This window comes from Polyodon spathula, chromosome 5, assembly GCF_017654505.1.
Source record: "Polyodon spathula isolate WHYD16114869_AA chromosome 5, ASM1765450v1, whole genome shotgun sequence".
Lineage (NCBI taxonomy): Eukaryota > Metazoa > Chordata > Actinopteri > Acipenseriformes > Polyodontidae > Polyodon > Polyodon spathula.
Genome location: NC_054538.1, coordinates 30143481 through 30157305, shown reverse-complemented (window position 1 = coordinate 30157305; position 13825 = coordinate 30143481). Strand labels below are relative to the sequence as shown.

Sequence of the window (13825 nt, the reverse complement as noted above, 5' to 3'; positions counted from 1 at the left end):
CATTGGGAATACGAGTCATACGAACGAACGCATCGCCTTACGTTCAAATCGTAGACGCTGCGGACGAGTTGGTAGATTTCAACTTCTCACCGTCAAGTTTGTGACGTCACTGACGTTCAACCAATCGTACGCGTTTCTCTTTCCGTTAGAATTTTACAAGTACAGTACAATTTACCGTTTATTATTTAAAATCAATTATACTTGTATAGATGTAGCGGAAACTGTCTAAAGAACTACTTAGCATGTACAGTACCATAAATAATCAGAGTGAGCGAGGAGTAGTAGTAGTATGAGAGCTGTGATATCTACTGAAACGACTTGCGGTTGGCATCTAGCACTCGCACGTTTCAGGGGAAAACCTGCGACGTCGCAGCCCTGAGAATTTTAGGAAACAAAAATTGGATCCTGGGAAGGGTCTGCAACACTGATTCCTCACAAATCACTGTTATGAAACGGCCATGAGCTTTCTTTGGGTTGAAAAAGAATAGTCTCATCTGTAGTTACAACTGGTCCAGAAGGTCTGTTTATGTGTTGTATACCTGGGCTCTTTTTAAAATCCAGTTATAGTTCAGACCATATATACAATGTTACCATGCAAAAATCCCTTAGTAAATATATTGGCTTTCTATTCTAAACAGTTCACTTCTACGTATATAGTTTCTGTATGTGCTCTATAGCAATCGTTCCAATGACACTGTACTTCATACTTACACATCAGATAGTGGTAAATTATAGAAACTTGCAAGTAAAGTTTATCTATAGGCACATGATATAAAATATGATCATCAATAACTAATAAACAACCAATTGTGCTAAATATACAAATATTAAAAACTTGAATTGCATGACAAACATATTGACTAGAAGTGTTTTTCAATTAAGTTTCTTTTGTTATACAATGTGAACACATTAACAGATTTAAAACATCATACACCATTTATACCAAATTAAGAAACTTTTAAATAGAAAAGTTATCTTTTGTGCAAAAAAAATATTTATTACATATTTGATAGTGCTGAGACATACCCTTAAGACATTTATTGTAATTTTGACAATTTAAACAAATATTCAGTTTTGTACACAAAAAGACTAGAGATTGAGTTAAATAACAAAAACAAAAAAATAGTGATGGTCCTTCTTTACATTGGCACCTGTTTAGTGACATAAATAGCCTCCCCATCTGTTCCACAGACCAGGCACTGACCCAGCACATCCAAACAGTTCACAGGCGTGGTCTGGCTAGAAAGCATGTTGGTTGTTTCCAGGCGTCCTTCTGAATAATCTGAGGTTAACCATGAACTCATTAAGGACCGGTTAATGCTTGCTGGGGCAATTGTGCTGCGTGATGGGATGGTAGTATTTCTTCCACCTTAAAAATAAATAAATAAATAATATCAAAGCATGTGAACAGGTGGTCTGGGCTAGCAGGGTGGAAATGGACCTTCCACACAAAGAAATGAAACACAGCGTTTTTTGTAGGTGGCTGTTTTGGGGGCATACAATCACAACTGTGCAAAAAGGAGCATTCGTTTGCAAACCTGGAACGGAGAATGATAAAGAACACACATAACACGTCAATAAACGTTAAATAAAAAATAGATGGTATAAAGTGCCAATTCAATGATAGTAACATTCATATACCTAGCCAATTATATAAATACTATGTTAAAGGTGCCTGCATGATGAAAAAATAAAAAAAAGTAGGAAGAATAGTTAAAGTATTGAAAAATCATCTGCACTCACTTTCAGCTGAATGTGCTTCCATGACAGAGTAAGGCATATTGCCCTGCCAGACATCCCAGATGCACAGCATGCCATCCTGACCCCCTGCTGCCACAATGTGCTGTTGATTTGGGTGTCTGTCTACATAGTGCAGGGGCACTCTGTCTCCAGTCCTAGGAAAGATGCATAATACAGGTACTTATTTTTATTTTATATTTTTTTAGCCATAACTACAAGGCACAGTACGAGGAGAGAACAGTTCTCCAAATGCCAAAAATCAGGAGAAGAAGAGGAAGTACACTTTATAACATTTTTTACCGTCCTGGATTTTCATTTGGATGTAAAAATAATGACACACTGTAATACCAAACACCGAAAGCTACTTATTCTTCCAGTGTGTTAGTTTAAGCCAAAGGTGCGCAACCAAACTTATCACGGGCCACATATCCAGAAAACTACTTTAACCTAATGCATATAGCGGGCCGCGCATTACTCAAGAATAATTAGTTTAACTATAAAAAGAGTTTAACTAATAATATTATATATATATAGGCAATTTCCCTTAGGATTACTGTTAATTTTATTTCATACCTCAACACACAAACAAAAATATACAAAACAATTAAAAACAAAGCATTAATAGCGTACTGTTATACCATATACACACGCACTGCACAATAATACAAAGCAAATTAAATATATGCTGAAGCATTTTTTATTTTAACAGATGAGTTGTTCAGCTGTAGCAAAAGTCACAGGGCAGTGACGTCACTTCCCTAGCAACAAACCTCCTATATTGGGAATGGGTTCTTTCAATGCAGAGGGTTTGTGCATTTAAGAAAGGAGAGGAATACTCATATATATATATATATATATATATATATATATATATATATATATATATATATATATATAAGTGAAATGGAATTAATATACTGGGCCGCAGTCAGATGGGAAACGGGCCGTGGGTTGCGCGTCCCTGGTTTAAGCACTATATTGTAATAGCGAACCACCAAATGAAACAAAGTTGAATACAGACAAGCAAATTAGAATTAACCTAAAATAGGTTTGCCCTACCTATAGTGCGCACAATGCCTTTGTGGTCCACTCTGAACAGGTTGATTCACCCGTCTTCCCCCACTGTGACGATTTCTGGGCTGTTACAGACAACCCCGGTGCAGGGGGCATTACCATAGGAATGGTAGCGTGCTCGCTCCCACCGCTGGTTTGAAAACTGGGTCTAAAAACATCATAGCCATTTAAAAAAAAAAAAAAATTTAGAACATTATCCTGATGATATGAAAGCGGTGTCTGCAAAATATGTGTGAGACCAAAAGGGGATCTTTGACATTTAAATCTTAAATCGCTGTGAATTAGAGATGACTGTAATAGTCATACTGTACATTAAAAGGTGCATAAATAATACAAACCCCAAGAATAAAATGGGAGGTTGTTTTTTCATCTCTGTTTTTATGGCTGAAATGTCTGACCTCTCCAGGAAAACACATGGCAAACAAAACTCATTCATCTGTTATAACTGATTGTAGGACTGGTTGCCAAAGACGACCAGCAAACCAAGAAAAGGAACATCTGTGTTACCTGGCTGTTCGGATAGTAACAAAATATGGTCACACTTTCTGTGGATGAAGCTGTAACAATTATCTCCTGGTCCATAAACAAAAAAAGAAATTGAACTGAATTAACATCTTTTTTCACCACACTAGATGATGCCTCTAGGGTTAAAGATACACTAAGGTCATTACAATATGTATGAAGATAAGCTGGTAGACACTTGTGATGGTCCTGATGGGTATGACAAGGAATAAGATCAAATGATCATTAACAATGTTGACAAAATTTAAAATGAAGATCATGTATTGGTAGAAACTATTAATCACATGTATCATTCAAGAACCATTTTGTGGACTACAAGTAGCTATGTACTGCTTTTGGCGTACTGCAATGCACATCTCTATTACAATACAATGTACAGGGTAAAGGAATTAGTTACACCACTTGTTGACTGGTTACCTGCTTATGGTAAAGATTGAAATAAGATGCACATGCTGGAGAGGACAATGCAGAGAAATACTACAGAGAAACAAACAGTCCTTCATAAATAGGTAATACACCATTTAATAATACATACGAAATTAAACAAGGTATAAGAAACAACTTAGCGTCTAGAATCTTGTGTTCTAGCTGTGTTATGCCACTTTTAAAAATAACCTAAAAGCTAAGAGAGCAGCTCACTTGTTATATAACGCTAAATAATAATAATAAATAATATAATAATAATAATAATAATAATAACTTCTATTTTTAAACCACCCTCACTGGTGTTATAAAGTTATCATAAGCTGGATATTCTGTTATTACTGAATTTTTACCAACAACAACAAACACCCCTTATACTCAATACAAATTAAGTATTTCTGTCTACACTTACTTGAAGATCCATGACATCGCCATCTTGTTTGTATTCACACAGCCACTGAGGATCTCATTCATACACATCTTGCATCCCTTACTCTGCAACAGACCAGATGGAAACTGCGTTGTCCTGTGGGTAACCCAGAAATGGTCATTCCCTGACTCCATAGCTCTACCGGGTTGTTTATTTTTTTCATTATTTGATTTTACACAACGTTTTACACATACTCTTCCATACAGCAGCTTATCATTCTGTGGATTCAATTTGACTGGCAATTCTGCAGAAAGCAGAAGCCATATGGGTCAGCTCATCTAGGAATTGTCATTTGGCTTGACACTGTACTGACAAGAAACAAAACGTAAAAGAAACATAATTTATAGGCTGCGTTTCTAAAACAGTTTGTAGTGAATAAACCTACTTGTCCTAAACAAATGAATTACTTCATGCAGGTTTAGAGACCCATAATTATAACCAATTGTGCATGTTAAACTTGAATGTATTTGTTGCAGGGTTGCTGCTATTTGCCAAAACACGTGTAAGTACTTAGTCAATTGCTTTTCCTAATTTTGACTGCAATCAACAATCGTGTTCTTACTGACAGACCATGATTTCGTTGTCCAGAGTCCATACCTCGTTATCCCAAGATCCAGTAGCAAAAACATCAGTCTGTTGCAGAGATGTAGAAGAGATGGGTCTCCATCAAGTTATAATGATTTTCTGAGACACGAACTTGGCATTGATATGCTCCATAAACGCGTCTTATCCCCCCTTCAGTACTTGCCTTGAATGATACCGCCGGTTCCTCCTCTTCCGATTCACATCTTTGGCATCTGATTGGCTAGTCATAAATAACGGAGTCACTTCGGTAACAAAATTAGTTTTGGAAAACGCGACTAGCAATGTTCAGTAAGCTTATGTTGAAACTAACAAACATAAATATTGCATTTTGAATGGGGTGGTCGTACACCACATGTATGTTATTTGTTATTTATTATTTATTTTTTGTAAGATGGAAGAACAAAATACACCGTTTAAAAAAATACAAATGTATATTTTTATAGTTATGAGAAAGCCTTGACCGCATATATTTAATGTTAACTCTCCTGTAAAATAAAAAAATAAAAAAATGATATATTTTGCTTTCTAGCCACACAGCTGGCAGGACAGGTGTCGTGCATTGCACCTTACAACTAAATACATTAGTATCTCATAATCCAGTCTCTTACTGCAAATACGTCACTTGCCAAAAACAAAAACAGCAACTTGATAATATTATGATGTCTACAGGGAGAAAGTGCTTCTGTGGCGTTCTAGAATCCCACTCGAAATTATGTCACATCATATGCCCTCCATGTAAGGAGCACAGCCGCACTCATAACTCCACCTGTTGGCAGACATTAGCTGCCCTATGATTTGGACCATACTACCTTATTAAATTGCGCAGGAGACGCCTTTTCAGCTAGTATCTTCAGTATCACACCTTGAATTTTCAGTAGACATTTTTTAGTAATTTTTTACATAAAACTGTATATGTTTTTTAAGAAGATTACATTATTGGAAACTGCAAGCATTGATTGTCAACGGGGTGTATGGCTTTGTAATCTGCACTCCCCCCTCCGCGATGCAGGCCAGTGCAAGGAGGGGGGGAGGGGGGTTGTGTCAATCGAGTGACGTAGGCGCCACGGCACTGGAAGTTCAGTGTTGCGGGCAAAACGCTTTGCGCAGGCGCGGCGCTGACAGCCGCTCTCTGTACCTGATCTGCAAAGTCTGTTTAACGATGGCCTGGAAATCAGGAGGAGCCAGCCAAGCTGAGCTCGTCAACAACCTCCGCAGTAAGTTTACCACAGAGGGGGGAAGCCGAACAAAACAAGGGAGTAACACAGGTGTAACATATATCTGGGAGGCAAATACACTCCCAATATGTAGAGTCAGTATCGTTTTATTATTGCTCACCGCCTTATTGATACAACTTAGAAGAAAACAGCTCACGTTTCGCACTCAGTGAGAGGGGCGTGTCTGCGCACTCAAAACAGCACTAGTGTTTATTTTTTTGCATTCATTTCAAAGTATTGTCTGCTGTATCTGTGCCGTATGCCAGGATTGTGACGCAATGAAAGATCACTATTGTGTCGTACTGTAATGTAGAGGTATTTTGGAAATGGTGTGCTTGGTCTGTGTTGGAAACGTCAGCAGGTTGTCAGAGCTAACTGTTCAAGAAGACATCATTTTTTTCAGAGGAACAGAGCTTGCAAAAGTAGTCCGCCCCAGTATGCCAGTGGCGGCTTAGCTCATACAGAGCCAGGCCAGACAGTAGGGGCCACTATGTCTAGTTACTGATTCACGCAATTTGAACGAGCTGTTGTCCCTTTTCCCATAGGTTTACGAACTTGTTTTTCTAGTTGGAATAATGACATAATTTTGTGTTAAACATATGCTGCAATGTGAGAAAACAGACATGTATTTGTTCAATTGTTAATTGTTTATTTTCAAACATTTAATAATATTTAGGAGCTCATTGAATTAGATTTATCACTCATTACTCTAAGTACTATAGTAGGTGCAAACTGGGTTTGCTGTATTAACTAGAAACAATAACCAAAAAGGTAGTGAAACTAATCAAAGGTAAGAATATTAGTTTTAGAAGCTTAGCTACATCTTTAAATGACGAAATGATTATGTATTTTGGTATGACACTTTATTATCACTGCAATAAAATGTCAATACAAAAGGGACTCATGCAAACAGCAGTTTAGTGTTCTGCCGCATACAGTAAGCAGAACAGCATTCCAAAACACAACCCCGAGATTTGTCATGTGGCCAGCAGATACTGCAGTACACACAGATACTCAGCACTGTGACTCTTCAAAGCATACCACCTGCTCTCAGTTAGCCGTTTTAATTGATCTGATTAAACTAATCAACTACAGGAAACTGTTTGTTTCTGTTAGCTGCAAACCAATGCAAGTAGTTCACTGGCAGTTTGGGAACAGACAAATGAGTTTTGTTGGAAAGCAGATGCTGCATCACATTAACTACCCCTTGAACCTCTGCAATATATATATATATATATATATATATATATATATATATATATATATATATATATATATATATATACTCTAGTAGATTTTTTAAACAGTAGTACAAACTTTGTATGCAAAAGATTCCTTATCTTTTTTTGGTTATTAATTTGTATGTGTTGTGTAGATTTTACTTAGCAAGTTTCTCCAAACATCAAGTGTAACAGCTAATTATTATGTGTTTCAATGATATGCTGTACACACGTTTCAGGTTTAAAGGAGTTCTAACCAATACTTTATAGTCCATTTTTTGTTTAATAGACCACTTGAAAACGTTGTCCATACAGTATATCGAAAAACTATACAGTTCTTCTAAAAGGTTTGCCCAGTTGAGAATGCCAAAGTCTTGTCTGCATTTAACTGTAGCAACACTTTGTGCTTGTTAGAATTTTAGTACGCCTCTTTTGACACTGTGTCATATTCACCCAGGGTTCACAGAGTTTTATTTGTTGCAAGATTTTTATTAATTGTGGACCGGGTCCTGTTATAGCAGGGTAACATGGTTTGTAATACACAGCTCAATGGAGCAGATTCTGGCAGAAAATATGACCTGTGGGGTAAGAATCTCTGGGGGTGTAGTGGAGGTGCCTGTATGTGTGTCACACTTTCATTATTTAGCCAACTTTAGCTCCTCATTTCCAGTCGTGATTACTTGCACCTGTTTAGCTCCCCATTTGTGAACTGTGGTATTGCTTGGCATGATGAAACATACAGGGGTCTGATCAGCATTTCCGATCTGTCCAAGCTGGTACTGTTTGTTAGAACTGAGCCTAATAATGGAACATTGAAATTGTAAAAGTTTGTCTTCGAATTACTCTGGAAGCTAATGATGCTTCTTTGAAAATGGCTGCCTGTCAGGGATGATTCTAGAACGGGCAGGGATGTTTTTGTTTGTCTTTTCTCGGACAGTCAGTCACGTTGCTGTTTGTGTACTCAGGCAGTCACGTCTTTTGTTAGCGATTTTAAAACGTGCATCACTATACTCATTTAAGATGCAGGCCATTGTGTTAAAGTGCGTCTTAATGAATTTGAAGGAATACGGTATGTTTTATTGCCACTACTGTAATATAGTCACAAATTTTCTTTTTGTCTTTTTTTTTTTTTTTTTTCAGAAAATGGGATTATTAAATCAGATAAAGTTTTTGAAGTCATGTTGGCCACAGATCGTGCATGCTTTACAAAAAGTAATCCATACATGGATTCCCCTCAGTCAATAGGTAAGTAAGGAATGTGCATGTATGTAATCTTCCCTGCCAGGACCTAGCTGTGTAACTGTTTGTAAGCAGGCCTGAGATCCAAAACCTTGTCACCTGTGTAGACTTCTAATGTATAGCCTCTGTCTTAACTTTTTTTTATTTTTAACATAATTATTATCCTTACCACAGTAGCTAAGAACTGTTAAAATGGAACAATTAAGGTTTCCTCATTTTCTGTCTTTCTAGCTGTAAAACTGGGTGTAGTACCAGCTCTTTTTTTGGTTATCAGTGGTACCAAAACTGCAAATAATTTATATGGTTATTACCACAGTACCAGTTGATTGCAGGATCCTATACCATCAAGGAAAATAGAAAGCAAATAAAAAAAAAAAAATATTCACCATCACTACAAAAGTTAGAAAAATGGTTAGAAATGATTGACAGAATGTCTTACAATGTATTGGTATATTTGTGCTCCATGTAAAATCAGTTGTCTGTTTTGTTTTTACAGGTTACCAGGCAACTATCAGTGCTCCACATATGGTATGTTTAAATGCAGACATTAAACAGATGCAAAATGTAGTATGGCTTTTGTTAATCCATTTCAGTGTGTTCACCAGAGTCTCTTAATGTTAGGGTTAGGGTTTAGGAAACGGTCAGCACTGTTAAAGGCTCTGTGAAATTAGATGTACATGGCCTACATTTAAAAGTGTTTAGAGGGAGTGACGTGTTTTTAATAAGTAAGTAGATTAAAATGTCATTTAACTTCTTTGTAACTTTTCCTTGCTATTTCATGTGTGTTTTGCAGTCATTCTGAGTGGACCCAGATCCACTCAGAATTGTTGCTATACTGTAAAATAGCAAATCAAATGTTTAAAACAAACAAAAAAATAAAAAAATAAATACAAAATCCACTTTCTACAGTGGATTTTATTGTAATCAAAAGTATAGAAGTGGCTTGTTCCAGCAAAAACAAGATTTCATATATATTGCATCTCTAACTCGTACGTGCAAGGAGGTTCAAGGCCAGGTTTACTAAGGTTTTGCTACATTGAGGAATAATGTGCACTGTAGCTTCAGATTGGTTATCTTGGACACCTAAGGTTTTTAATACAGCTAATTTGAAACTGGCAGAAATAAGTCAAATATGTTTTTCAGTATGGTATCTGCACCACTTCTACTTGTAGACAATTTTGAAGAGATGAACAGTAGATCATTTACAAGGCTTTTCTGTGTATTCTCTAGCATGCATATGCTTTGGAGCTTCTTCACGATCAGTTATATGAAGGGGCTAAGGCACTGGATGTTGGATCTGGAAGTGGAATCCTTTCTGTTTGCTTTGCACGGATGGTAAGATGATATGAACACGTTTCCACTCAACTGCCTTTTAGTAATAGGATGTAAAATCATACAACACTTGTAGTCCATATGTATTCTCTCCATACACACTAGTGCATTCTCATAGGTCGCAAAAGGTGTTTGTGCTGTATTCCAGAGTCCAATAATTACCTGTGGAGTATCTCTCTTGACACACCCACAATAAAGATCCTAATACTGTGGAGTTAGTAGATCAGTGTTTGTTACTTATGCGTTACTTTACATTTAAATTCAAATGCCGATAAATGCGCACATTGTCTCTTACAAAGGCATGTCAGATGATTGAGACCTACACAGATCTGAGTCAGGAGTAACAGCCTGTCACTGCAATAATCACTCATCTTGCACCAGTTTGTGTGGTTAGATTTAGTGGAATTTTTTTTAAGTATTGCACTGGAATGTAGGAGTAAATGTTTCGCAGTGCTGCATGCATAGAAAACAAAGCAACGATTTATAGTCATACATTACTGCGTTCTGGTTTACAGGTTGGCCCTGAGGGAAAAGTCATAGGAATTGATCATATCAAAGAACTGGTGGATGAGTCAATAAACAATGTTAAGAAAGATGACCCCAGTTTAATAACATCAGGAAGGGTAACACTGATTGGTAAGTGTTTTTTTTTGTTTGTTTTGTTTTTTTAAACAATTTGTTTATTAGAACATTCATGTATAATATTGTCAATGCAAATAGCCTTAGTTTTTGGTCAATATTGGTGAGGGATTTTTGTCAAACTGGGTTATTACTGATGTCATTGGATAGACTTTAGGTCAAAATAGGTTGATCTGGGGCTATAGTATTAATAACGGTGTTGAAATATAGAGATGTGATATATCTTTAATACATTTTGTTCTTCCAGCTGGCAGGCTGGAATGCCTATTCTGCATTGAGAATTACTCTGGGTATGCAATGTAACTAAGATGCTTGCTAAGCAGGAAATGCAGAACAGGGAACTGTATTTAGTATGTCAAGAATAAACTTCCTTCTATTAAATGTAAGAATACATTTCACCAAAACATTAAGTATGCATTTAATTGAATTGGGGAAGTTGTCGTCTCCTTTATAGGCAATTGAGCCACAGTTTAACTAGTGGTGGAATTGGTGGCTTGGAACTGTGTTTAGTTTGACAGACTGATGTTTGTTTTTTTTCAGTGGGTGATGGCCGAATGGGAAATGCAGAGGAAGCTCCCTATGATGCTATTCATGTCGGTGCTGCAGCACCAACTGTGCCGCAAGCAGTACGTTTTGTATAAATAAAAACTGGTATACATGTTAAAGGTGCATCAATTTTCACTACTGTATTGATGATATTGCAGACTAAGATTAATATTCATATATTCCCTTTTCTAATAGATATTTTAGCGTATTTAAGTATGATACTTTTTAATTCTTTTTTCTATTGTGCAATTTCAGAAATGTTTCTAAAATTTATTATTATTATTATTATTATTATTATTATTATTATTATTATTATTATTATTATAAAAGCAGGCTAGCTGATACCATTTCAATACTGCTCTCTCTGCCTTAGCTCCTAGACCAGTTGAAGCCTGGTGGCAGGTTGATTCTCCCGGTGGGCCCAGCAGGTGGAAACCAGATGCTAGAACAGTACGATAAGCTGGAAGACGGCAGCATCAAAATGAAGCCTCTCATGGGAGTGATCTATGTGCCTTTGACAGATAAAGACAAGCAGTGGTCCAGGTGGAAGTAACTTACTATCCAGTTTTTCTTCTTCTGCAGAAAGTGACAAAAGGTGAAATGGTGTGGATTGGAGCAAATAATAGATTACAAAGGCTGCATTTGCTGCTTGCTATCGTTTTTGGCCACTCCATACCATGGCAATGGGCTGTACTTTTGAGTTTAACATTTTGTTGTTGGGGTGGGGTGTGGTACCCATGAATGTAGTCATTTAAAAAAAATAAAGGATCAGGAAGCTAAGCTGTGTGTCCAGTGCTTGTCAGGGACAAAGTAATGTTTTGATATTTATTAAAATTATTAATTCTTGAAAAATGTGGACTTCTGAGTGGTTTTAAACCATTATAACATTACAAATCAATCAATAATTTTTTATTACTTCAGGCTTGATGAAATTCTTTTCCTGTAACTCACTGAAGCCCATCTATTATTCTATATATAGGTTTGCACTGTTCAATAAGTTAAATGTTCTTGCAGTTGATTTTCTTGAATGCTCTATGAAACCAGCTTTATCGCTGATGTGCTTTTAATGCTCGTTTCTGCATGGCAACAGTGACTTTGATATTACAGAGTAATTTGTGAGGCTTACTCTGACATACCTTTAATCTTCTTGCAGGGATGAACTGTGAAGCACCATCACTTGTCTTGCTTTATAGGATTAACCTGGAGTGGATTTCTGCAGAGCTAAACAACTAAAAATGACAGCATTGCAACTTGTTTTGGACTTTTTTTTTTTCTGAGCCTGAATTTGGTTTTTCAGGTGTAGGCTTTTTTTTTTTTGGAGTTGTGGCTAAAATAATAATAATCATTATTTCTCATTTATCAATTTCTATTTAAGTTGATTTGGACAAACACATATTTCTTAACTGCTGTTTTGGTGCGGTGAGTGTGTAAAGCCTTTATTATGTATTGCTAATGTGCCCCTTATGACACTACATGCATAATAAGATTTCTGTATGCAGTCATCTCTATTGCTATGCTCAACGCTAGTAAGAAACTTTTACTGCATTTCTTTCAAGCTTTTTTCACAGAGAGCAACACTCAACATACAACAGCTGATATTTTACTCTTTCTGTAACTGATGTTTTGCTGTTTGGTTAAAATGCAATACCAGACAGTGTATGGAATGATGCTGCAGTTGTCTGTATTATCTCCTGTACAGATTGGACATACTAACACATCTCTTTATTTATACACTGCATTATGGGTTTCTCGTTTTTTTTTTTTTTTTTTTTTTTGCTATATTAAATTGGCTGCTAACTATGATGTACGTTACTACAGTATAACATGCTGTGTTTCAGTTACTGGCAGTTTAATGCTGTGCTGCTTTGCAAAATAAATTTGAAAGCAAAGCAAATGGTGTATGGCTACTGCTTTTTATTAAAGGTTTCAAGAAATTTGAATGCTTAAGAATTCTCTGTGGAAGTGGAAGACTTTCTAAACATTACTTTCCGGTATAAAGTGTGTATGTGTGTGTGTGTTTTTTTTTTTTTATTGGTTCATCTTTCAAAAATAGAATTTGCAGCAGAATTGTGTTTACAATAATCCACCATTTTTATTGCAAGGAGGTGAAACACACTGAGTCAGTTGTGTACAGACAGGCCTTTGTCATGCCCAAAGCAACCATAAGGTATGAGAAAAAACGTAACCCTTGTGTGACAGTACCTGCCAGAGTAGCAAATAGACTTTGAGTACTACAATGTTTCTCATTTTGTATTACCACTGAAGTGTAAGAATTTTTTATTTGAGCAGGTTTCTAGAATAACAGAATACAGATTTTTTTTTTTCTTTCTATAAATACTGCAGAAAATCCCAGAACAAGGATACCTAATTATCTTTAAAGCTTGTTCCATCATCTTTATCTTGAAGTTGTGTCAGGAAGTTGTGTAAAAAGGTGGTTATTGCAAGTACAAATTCATCAAACAGTAATATGCTTTGTCACATGGACTACCAACTGTCTCTGAAGGCTCACTTGAATTCAGGTTTTTATATATATATAGGAGCATACAGTTCAGAGACCAACATACTTAAAGTTTTATGTTGTAACATATGCTGTTTAACAATCATTTCAATCACAATTTTGAAAATTACATTATTTGACAAAGCGGGGTTGAAGAGTCAAAGTAATTGTTTATGCAGTTCTCTAGTTTCTGGGTCCCAGGTGCTAAACATCCAATCCTAGTGGCCCTGGATGTGAGCGAGTGCTCTGTTTATTTTGTTTTGTCTGTTTGTTTTGGCCAAGAAGCTGTTTTCTTTTGCAAAGTGTTTTGTTCAATCTTTTTATTTATTAATAAAACTTGCGCATCAGCGCTTTCATTACCCCA

General features: G+C 36.3%; 1 protein-coding gene and 1 long non-coding RNA gene across 7 annotated transcripts; one reads left to right on the top strand and one right to left on the bottom strand.

Moving 5' to 3' along the window:
• Positions 1-1020: 1020 nt before the first annotated feature.
• LOC121315821 lies at positions 1021-5138 on the bottom strand. Of its 4 annotated transcripts, XR_005950324.1 has the most exons (6): positions 4787-5135; positions 4172-4285; positions 3322-3387; positions 2800-2962; positions 1744-1895; positions 1021-1369 (listed from the first exon to the last, which is right to left on the bottom strand). It is a non-coding gene; the product is annotated as an uncharacterized LOC121315821 (long non-coding RNA). The 4 variants fall into 4 exon arrangements; XR_005950323.1 differs by having other exon boundaries at positions 2800-3387; positions 4787-5138; XR_005950325.1 differs by having other exon boundaries at positions 2800-3387; positions 4172-4254; positions 4787-5137.
• A 706-nt stretch (positions 5139-5844) lies between these two features.
• On the top strand, positions 5845-13825 carry LOC121315820 (protein-L-isoaspartate(D-aspartate) O-methyltransferase). 3 transcript variants are annotated; one of them, XM_041250286.1, is made up of 8 exons: positions 5845-5988; positions 8349-8453; positions 8944-8975; positions 9678-9782; positions 10295-10415; positions 10959-11044; positions 11338-11507; positions 12118-13825. In XM_041250286.1, the coding sequence occupies exons 1-8, from the start codon at positions 5934-5936 to the stop codon at positions 12128-12130; spliced, it is 687 nt and encodes a 228-aa protein (XP_041106220.1). In that variant the 5' UTR covers positions 5845-5933; the 3' UTR covers positions 12131-13825. The 3 variants fall into 3 exon arrangements, with proteins under 3 accessions (XP_041106220.1, XP_041106219.1, XP_041106221.1); XM_041250285.1 differs by having other exon boundaries at positions 11338-11513; XM_041250287.1 differs by having other exon boundaries at positions 11338-11559.